The sequence below is a fragment of the Protomyctophum bolini genome (genome assembly GCF_963924005.1).
Source record: "Protomyctophum bolini genome assembly, chromosome: 13".
Lineage (NCBI taxonomy): Eukaryota > Metazoa > Chordata > Actinopteri > Myctophiformes > Myctophidae > Protomyctophum > Protomyctophum bolini.
Genome location: NC_137874.1, coordinates 35,472,235 through 35,482,226, shown reverse-complemented (window position 1 = coordinate 35,482,226; position 9,992 = coordinate 35,472,235). Strand labels below are relative to the sequence as shown.

The 9,992-nt window shown below is 45.1% G+C and overlaps 3 protein-coding genes across 3 annotated transcripts; all 3 read right to left on the bottom strand.

Annotated features, from left to right (window-relative positions):
* Positions 1-615: 615 nt before the first annotated feature.
* Positions 616-1,869, bottom strand: LOC308327007 (phosphoglycerate kinase 1-like; the record flags this gene model as incomplete). Its single annotated transcript, XM_080780126.1, has 1 exon — positions 616-1,869. One exon carries the CDS (start codon positions 1,867-1,869, stop codon positions 616-618), a length of 1,254 nt encoding a protein of 417 aa, XP_080636252.1.
* Positions 1,870-3,670: 1,801 nt separating this feature from the next.
* On the bottom strand, positions 3,671-4,906 carry LOC308326834 (26S proteasome regulatory subunit 6A-A-like; the record flags this gene model as incomplete). The annotated part of the gene is made up of 1 exon (XM_080779874.1): positions 3,671-4,906. Exon 1 carries the CDS (start codon positions 4,883-4,885, stop codon positions 3,671-3,673), a length of 1,215 nt encoding a protein of 404 aa, XP_080636000.1. The 5' UTR covers positions 4,886-4,906.
* A 3,357-nt stretch (positions 4,907-8,263) lies between these two features.
* On the bottom strand, positions 8,264-9,547 carry LOC308326686 (26S proteasome regulatory subunit 6A-B-like; the record flags this gene model as incomplete). Its single annotated transcript, XM_080779677.1, has 1 exon — positions 8,264-9,547. One exon carries the CDS (start codon positions 9,545-9,547, stop codon positions 8,264-8,266), a length of 1,284 nt encoding a protein of 427 aa, XP_080635803.1.
* Between the last annotated feature and the right edge of the window lie 445 nt (positions 9,548-9,992).

Here is a 9,992-nt window from a genome sequence, read left to right as displayed (position 1 = left end):
GCCTATAGCCTACTCTGGGGACTGCTCCCTCCCACTGTCCTGGCTTTTCGTGCACCAATCTTGGGCCATGATAATTGCTATGACATTGATGGGTACTCTCCTGTGGTCAAGGAGTCATGTGCCTGCACAGCCATCCAGCGCACTAATACTGCTGATTAAAAACTAGTTAAAAGCTCATGATGACTAAAGCGTGCATTAACCAAAATGACCCCCTGGGGCTACAAATAGTCTGCCTGCTTCCAGCAGTGTGAGCTGCAGTGATGGTTGAGAAAATAATGAGGGTTTACAGGAGGATGCTGCAGTACCTTATGTCTTTATTTTTATTTTTATAATAATTTACTGACCATTATGCTACTGACATGATACCTACTGTACCCTAATACTGACCATGATACTGGGTACAGCAATTGACTCAAGGTTTGCTTCTGCGTGTGTATTTGTTTTTTTAAATAATTTTTATCCCACGATTTTGTAACCCATTTTTCACACCTGTGTCAATTATCTAATGTGATCCTGGGCTCTACACACCCTCAGCCAACCTAGTCCCCATATATGGGGGACATGGGGAGAGCAACGGACTTGAACTCATGCTTCCTTCATGCCTGTGTGTGTGTTTTAAGCGTTGCTCAGGGCATCAACTCCAGGCAGGACTTTACCCTCCAGCAGCTCAAGGCTTGCTCCACCCCCCGTACTAACATGGCTGACCTTGTCCTCTGTGTTCCACTTGGCACAGCAAGTCGCTGTGTCACCCCCACCGATGATGGTGATACAGCCAGTCTGTGTGACCTCCACCACTTTGTCCATCAGGTTCTTGGTTCCGTGGGCAAAGTTGTCCCACTCAAACACACCCACTGGTCCGTTCCATACGATCTGCTTAGCTCTGCACACAGCCTCAGCGAACACCTTGGAGCTCTCCGGACCACAGTCCAGACCCATCCAGCCATCAGGGATACCGGCTGAAACGTTGGCACTTCCCATTGCAGCTTTCTCGTCAAACCTATCTGCTGTGACGAAGTCCACAGGAAAGTTGATCTTCACGCCATTCTTCTCTGCCTTGGCCATCAGATCCTTAACAATCTTAGCACCTTCCTCATCATACAGGGACGTGCCAATCTTCATGTTGTTGAGGACTTTGAGGAAGGTGTAGGCCATTCCTCCCCCGATGATCATCTCGTTAACCTGGTCCAACATGTTGTTAATTAACTGTATCTTATCTTTCACTTTTGCTCCTCCGAGGATGGCTAGGAAAGGCCTCTGAGGTTTCTCCAGCGCCATGGCAAAATAGTCTAACTCCTTCTTCATCAGGAAACCTGCTGCCTTCTGAGGAAGGTTCACTCCTACCATGGAGCTGTGCGCCCTATGTGCGGTGCCGAAGGCGTCGTTGATGTACACATCTCCCAGCTTTGACAGAGATGTCCTAAACAAATCGATCTGCTCTTGGGATGCTTTGGTCTTGTTACCAGCAGCGTCCTTGCCCTGGCCTTCCTCCCCGATGTGGAAACGGAGATTCTCCAACAGGATGACCGAACCGGGCGCAGGACTCGAACACGCTGCCTCCACCTCAGGACCAACGCAGTCCCTCAGGAAGGACACGTCCCTGCCAAGTAATGTTTTGAGCTCCGCAGCGACAGGTTCCAGTGAGTACTTTTCAGGCATGGGGTTTCCGTCAGGTCGACCCAGATGACTCATCAGAACCACCGCCTTGGCTCCATGGTCCAGACAGTGTTTGATAGAAGGAACAGCAGCTTTGATCCTCTGGTTGTTTGTGATCTGCTTGTCTTTCCTGGGAACATTGAAATCAACCCTCATGATGACTCGTGCCCCGGTGACGTCCACTTTGTCCAGGGTGAGTTTGGTTGACAGAGACATTATGGATATGTTTCTGCTTTACCTGCAACCTAAAAAAGTCTCTGCGGTAAGCAGAAGAAATAATGGTTGCCTCAATTAATCAATGGTAATAACCACTCTTTATATAAGGCTTGGCTGGATGCTTGTCACGATCACGATGCCAGTGGTCTATATCCATATGCAGAGTTATTGACCTATCAACAATAGATGACTCTGTCTGTCATCTCCATATATGAAGCTCTAGGTCAGCCCGGGACAAATATGGAGTTAGTAAGATCTATCAGATATCTCCATATTTGGAGATAGTGAGAGCCTTCGTTATTGTTACTCTGGGTCTATTACTGTTAAAAGAGGCAGCCAGTGGATCTGGATTAAAAGGAAAGACCCTTGCTGGGCTATAAGAACATGACCCCCCCCCCCCGCCCCCCCCCACACACACACACACACACACACACACACACACACACACACACACACACACACACACACACACACACACACATCTGAGAACTCCATTCAAACCCCTCAAACATGAGGGCATATGAGGTATGCGGTCAGCTGTATGGCTGGCTCAGGGAAGAGGACGCCCCTGCCTTGCATAGTCCCGTGGGAGGCAAATCTCAATGATTGGGCATGGGTCACAAGCTAAGGCTTGATCACCCTTTAGCTGGCCACCTTTGATGAGGGTGTATAGTGTTGGAAGGCCGAAACACCCGCTGATTCAAAGGTACACTACTGAGGATGTGTCCCAAAATTGACATCATACATCTAGTTGAAAATAAATACACCTCCTAATGCCACTCTTAACATCAAGGCAATCTCATGTGAGCCCACACCATCTATTGGCACAATGGACAGTCTTAACATCACGTCCCGTGTTTTATGATTCTGTCTCCCCGGTCGTTGCTGCTTGGTATTAAAATAACAATTTGAAATAACATGAACTCAGGCACATGGCATACACTATATTATGTTGTTGGTGATGGTGACTTGCATTGTGATTGTGATTGAGAGCTGAGAGGCATTATTAATGTTTCCAAACATATAAATATACTGTATAATATTCTGAGTGATAGCCAGGGTAAATCCCATACGCCACAATGACATTTTGTTTTTTTACTGGACCAAAGGAGGAGTTCCCAGCTCCATTATTAGTTTTTTAGGAATATTTGTAAAATTAGAGCGGTGCCCGCTAAATGCAACCCTGTTATTATGTCTGTGTCTATTTTATGCCCATATACACACTTATGTACAGAGACGTGGCACATTTATAGATAGATAATACCCACATCTTTTACCGATTAAGCTATCACCACAAACTGGAGTATGAATGCAGCTTTAGTCTCAAGTTGTGTGGAATTCCATATTTGGGAAAGCCAACCAATTGCTCTTAAGCTATAGAGCGTTTTGTGAGCTATTCTCACAAATTGGACTGGGTGAGCACCAAATATCTTGCGCGCACTGCAATCAATAGGCTCAGAGTTACTCTACCACCACGTTTCACGTTTTATCATTTTTGAGGCGTTAGCTGGCTTTTGTGTGAAGTCATGCAGCCAAGTTTATGGACTTTTTATGTTTGTGTTATTCATGCCCCCCCCTCACCCACGTTTTCAGTATGCCCCTGTGACGTCAGCCACAGTGGGCGCCCCTCACTTCACATGAGCGTAATTTTAATAGTTTAACTTAATAATATATTTAATTATAATGGAAGGGTATGAGCAAATGTAGAGTCAAATGTCATATGTGTTATACGCAGCTGATGTCACAGAGCTGACGACTTCGAAACCGGGTCGTTTTTATGTGGATCTCGATACTATGTTCCTTAGGCATAGTATTGAAGGTTAGCCTTCTTTTTAGCTTGGACTTCCATGATGCCTTCCATGTAATCCTCGTGGTTCAGCTCAGTAGCACCATGACGCAGTGCGATCATGCCGGCTTCAACACATACAGCTTTGCACTGTGCTGCATTGAAGTCGTCAGTGCAGCTGGCCAGCTCCTCATAGTTGACGTCAGTGTGGACCTTCATCTTACGTGAGTGAATCTGCATAATCCGAGCCCTGGCATCCAAATTCGGCAAGGGGAATTCAATCTTTCTGTCTATACGTCCAGAACGGAGCAGTGCCGGGTCCAAGATGTCTACTCTGTTGGTGGCAGCAATCACCTTGACGTGCAAGTTGGGCTGAAATCCATCCAGCTGGCTAAGAAGCTCCAACATAGTTCTTTGGACCTCCCTGTCACCTGCCTTCTCATTGTCAAAGCGTTTGGTTCCAATAGCATCGATCTCATCTATGAAGATGATAGATGGGGCCTTTTCTTTGGCCAGGGCAAAGGCATCTCTCACCATCTTGGCACCATCTCCAATAAACATCTGGACTAGTTGGGGACCTGCTAGCTTCAGAAACGTGGCCTTAGTTTGAGCAGCACAAGCTCTGGCGAGTAGAGTTTTGCCTGTTCCTGGGGGGCCATACATCAAAACCCCTTTAGGAGGCTGAATCCCCAATTTTTCAAACTTCTCCTTGTGGTTCATGGGAAGAACGATGGCTTCTACCAGCTCTTGTATCTGTTTGTCCAGCCCTCCTATGTCGCTGTATTGCTCTGTGGGTCGTTCATCCACCTCCATAGCCTTGACCCTGGAGTCATACTCAGTAGGCAAAGTCTCCAAGATCAGGTAGGAGTCTTTGTTGACTCCGACCAGCTCTCCAGGCTTGAGTTCATCTGCATCAACCAGGCCGATCACAGGCAGGAAGTAGGTCTGTCTGGTAGAAGTCTTGATCACGGCGCACTTTCCTTTTCTCTGAGAGTCCAGGTCGATGTTTGCTCCATCTTCTTCCTTATCAATTGGATCCACGTCCAACAGCTCTATGACACTAGACACGAGATAAGGCAGTGTCTTGTTCAGTTTGACTTTCTCTGTGTTTTCTTTAATCTTGTCTTGCATGGTTTGAAGATCATGGGCCGCTTTCTGAACCTCACTCTTCATTAGCTTTATTTCACCATCCAGAAGTGGGGTACGATGAACAATGTCCTGAGTGGACATTCTTAAAACATCGTCTCCGATTCCATCATCACCAATAGATGCCATTTCTGCTCCGTAATGCTGTGAACTCTGAGAGATCAAATAGCTATTTAATGAGTTGCCTTCACTTATATTTATACATCTATACAAACATCACTCAAAGCTTGGCCAATCCACAAAGCCGATGTGTTCGGTTGGCCAATCAGGGAAGCCAATGGCTGTTATCTCACTATGATGACAAATTGATCGCCATAGCAACCCCAGCTGAGGCAGCCCTCGGCTGGGGGGCCATGTTTCTGGCCCAATACAAAAATAACGTTTCGCCTTATCATTTCCAAATTTGAGTATTATAGTGTTACAATGTTGGCATATTGTGGGAATAGAATAAGGATAGATAACTAAACATTAAATAAATAACCATATTCTGTTCATGAAATAGCCAAATCTAAATTCTATATTTGATTAGACACCATGTATTTTAAGAATGTAGAACAATGAGACACCGTACTAACTGTTCATCATTCCCATGCTTGGAAGGCACTGCCTCAGTATGAGCTGTTGGTTGTTTTATACAATCCTACTACAAATGCGTGAAATCTGCCTGTCCAGCTGTGGTTCACGAATCTCGAGAAACATCCCATATATGGGCATACTCATCTTTCGCGATCGCCCCTCTGTGAGAACCTGAGGGAGACAAAGTCGGTTGTATCAGCGGTTGTCCAGAACCACCCATCCGACCCATGATATGGCCATATACTGTATGGCCATGCCCATATGCAGTATGATCATATAACATGAGGGTCTCCATATATGGGAATAAAAGGGACACAGACAGACAGACAGACAGATCTCCTTATGAGCACAGAATGGAGAATTGAAAATGATAGATAACTTCCCACAAGCCCAAGTATGAAAAAGTATGCTATTCATGTGTGCCACAAATTATTTAATTCAATTCATATAACTTCATCATCCACTACTGCTTGTAAGAAATCCTCAGTCAGTGACTGGTGTCATAATGCAGACTTGCCGAAAGTCTATACCCTGAGTCCTGTCCCAGAGTGTTTCCTAAAGTCTATACCCTGAGTCCTGTCCCAGAGTGTTTCCTAAAGTCTATACCCTGAGTCCTGTCCCAGAGTCTTTCCTAAAGCCTATACCCTGAGTCCTGTCCCAGAGTGTTTCCTAAAGCCTATACCCTGAGTCCTGTCCCAGAGTGTTTCCTAAAGCCTATACCCTGAGTCCTGTCCCAGAGTGTTTCCTAAAGCCTATACCCTGAGTCCTGTCCCAGAGTGTTTCACAGATAAAGCCTATACCCTGAGTCCTGTCCCAGAGTGTTTCACCGATCCGACAGCACTGCAAGTGACATTTTGGACAGATATTGGGTGGTTAGAGCATTCCAGACTGAGTGGTCAGATCAGATTTTAATTGCATTTGAAACCACCTCTGAATGTGGCTCAAGTAGTTATCTCTGGGTCACAAGTGAGGGGAGGACGGAGAAGGAGATCAGCCGGAGAATCGGAGCGGCAGGGGTGGTATTGTAGTCGCTGTACCGCACTGTTAAAAAAGAGTTGAGCCAGAAGGCAAAGCTCTCTGTTTACCGTGCAATCTTCGTTCCTACTTTCACCTATGGTCAGGAAGTGTAGGTCATGACCGAAAGAATAAGGTCGCGAATACAAGCGCCCGAAATGAGTTCTTCGACGGGTGGCTGGCATCTCCCTTAGAGATAGGGTGATAAGTTCAGTCACACGAGAGAGACTCGGAGTAGAACCACTGCTCCTTCGCCTGGAAAGGAGCCAGCTTAGGTGGTTCGGGCATCTTGTTATAGGATGCCTCTCTGGCGTCTCCCTAGGGAGGTCCTCGACGCACGTCCCACTGGGAGGAGACCCTGTGGCAGACCAAGGCGCAGTTGGAGGAAACACAGCGACTCACTGGCCTTGGAATGTCTCGGAATCCCCAGGAGGAAGTCACTAATGTTGCTCTGGAGAGGAAAGTCTGGAGCATTCTGGTGGAGCTGTTGCCCGACCCGACTACAGATAAGCGGTTGAAGATGGATTCCATTTGACTTATTTCTGTCCAGACTTCATAAAACAAATCGGATTAAAATCTTAGGGCAAAATCGGATTTAGGCTGGATTTGACTGCCAGTGTAAACGGGGCTGAGATGGAAAAATGCCTAGTGCCACGTGCTGCAACGTGCCAATGTTACAACTGCAAATCTTTAATCGCCTCCCAGGACAAATACACCCATACAAATACATCACTCTAACATGAGAGATGTTAACATATGGCTACTGTAATGAGAGAGAACGTCAGAATGAGATAAGTGTATTGTCAATGTAACAAGATTGAGAATAGGGTCCAAAAGTTGCTAATTAAACCGATTTATAATAAACATGGATATATATCAACGCTACTGAATTAAGAGTGAAAGAGTAGTTACATCTGCAGTTCAGTCCATCAAGAATGGTTAATAGTGCTACAGGCTATTAATATCAATATACAATCCCAGCACTACTTTTGATTAATTCTGTTGTAGCCTACTGGTTAACATTGTTATATAGATTGCTTTTTGTTGATGTTGTGTTTAACTTCAAGGAGATATATATTTAACGGTACAATGTCATAGTACGTCATTCACTACTCGGGTTCAGTGAGTCACACTTGTTTTAGAAATAAAATTTTAAACAAATAAATATACATTTTGAAACACACTGGTGATTTAAATAAATTGTATCTGTTATTAGTCATTGAAATGACATTTTCACTTGTTTGGGACTTGAAAAACAAAAGGTTAGAGACTTGGACTTGACGTGAATGCAAAGATTAGTTACAAAACCCCCACCTCTGCAGGTAACAACAGACATTTGATTTGGGTTCTCTGCTCTGCCTTTCTATCTATATAGCTTACTTAAATCAAAAAATTTACATTTCTGAATACTGTACATACTGTACAGAACCCAAATATGGGTGCCCGGCCTGAGGGGGTAAGATACCAATAGGGGTTCCCGCCCAGAATGGGTTAACCCATTCTGACCTGAGATCAGATTCATACGAGGTTTCCACTGGACACACACTGGGTCTGATTAACCCATTCTGACCTGAGATCAGATTCTAAAAATGTCAGTCGTTCTTCGATTTTTCAAAAATAGCAGACCTACAAGCTCGCTTGTAGATCTGCTATTTTTCAATGGCTAAAGCATAACATGATGCTAACACCAAAACGGGTTCCCGGTCAGAATGGGTTAAGTAAAATTAAATAAAAACTATGATCAAGAAAAAAGGATCAAAAATTTAGATGAAATGTTAAATAATGTAGAAATGATAGACAATCTTGGGCCAGGCAGGATTTAGATTTTCCCAAATCAAAAGGTGCACACACAAATACGTTTCTTTAGGCATCTTAGGCATAGTACTGTAGGTTAGCCTTCTTTTTAGCTTGGACTTCAAGGATGCCTTCCATGTAATCCTCGTGGTTCAGTTCTGTAGCACCACGACGGAGTGCTATCATGCCAGCCTCAACACATACAGCTTTGCACTGTGCTGCATTGAAGTCATCAGTGCAGTTGGCCAGCTCCTCATAGTTAACATCAGGGCTAACATTCATTTTGCGTGAGTGAATCTGCATAATCCGAGCCCTAGCCTCCTCATTCGGCATGGGGAATTCAATCTTTCTATCTATACGTCCAGAACGGAGCAGCGCCGGGTCCAAGATGTCTACTCTGTTGGTGGCAGCAATCACCTTGACGTGCAAGTTGGGCTGAAATCCATCCAGCTGGTTAAGAAGCTCCAACATAGTTCTTTGGACCTCCCTGTCACCTGCCTTCTCGCTGTCAAAGCGTTTTGTTCCAATAGCATCGATCTCATCTATGAAGATGATAGATGGGGCCTTTTCTTTGGCCAGGGCAAAGGCATCTCTCACCAGCTTGGCACCATCTCCAATAAACATCTGGACTAGTTGGGGACCTGCTAGCTTCAGAAATGTGGCCTTAGTTTGAGCAGCACAAGCTCTGGCGAGTAGAGTTTTGCCTGTTCCTGGGGGGCCATACATCAAAACCCCTTTAGGAGGCTGAATCCCCAATTTTTCAAACTTCTCCTTGTGGTTCATGGGAAGAACAATGGCTTCTACCAGCTCTTGTATCTGTTTGTCCAGCCCTCCTATGTCGCTATATTGCTCTGTGGGTCGTTCATCCACCTCCATAGCCTTGACCCTGGAGTCATACTCATTAGGCAAATTCTCCAAGATCAGGTAGGAGTCTTTGTTGACACCGACCAGATCTCCAGGTTTGAGTTTCTCTGCATCAACCAGGCCGATCACAGGCAGAAAGTAGGTCTGTCTGGTAGAAGTCTTGATCACGGCACATTTTCCTTTTCTCTGAGAGTCCAAGTCGATGTTTGCTCCATCTTCCTCCTGATCATTTGGGTCCACGTCCAACAGCTCTATGACATTAGATGCAAGATAAGGCAGTGTCTTGTTCAGTTTGATCTTCTCTGTGTTTTCTTTAATCTTCTCCTTCATTGCCTGAAGGTCGTGGGTCACTCTCTGAACCTCACTCTTCATTAGCTTTATTTCACTGTCCAGGAGTGGGATACGTTGAACAATTTCCTCTGTGGACATCTTTAACACCTCTTCTCCAATACCGTCCTCTACATCGTCCCACGCAGACTTCTCCCTAAGTGATAACATCTTTGCTTTGTAACAATGAGAATTCTGACCGGCCAATACTATACCTAACTAATGATGTGCCTGCCAAATAATCCAGACCTATTGTACATGCTACCATTTATATTGGTACGTCATACAAATGTCACACAAAGCTGATTGGTTGGGTTGGCCAATCAAGGCAATTGATCGCCATAGCAGCCCCAGGCCAGGAGGGCTCTGGAACCATCCTTGGCCTGCTTTTATAGCATGAACAAGATATATGATGCTGAACGAGCCTAGGCCCTAGTCATTTTCAAGATGTTAGTTAGACAGAACATAATTATGTCTTGCAGTATGTCTGTGGCATTTGACCCATCATCAGAGCAGTGCGTAGCCACAGTGGAGTGCTAGAGTTAATGACTGTTTGGTCAAGGGAAATAGCAAGAGTGCACCACATACTGTAGCATGCATGTCTTTTGGGGTGGGA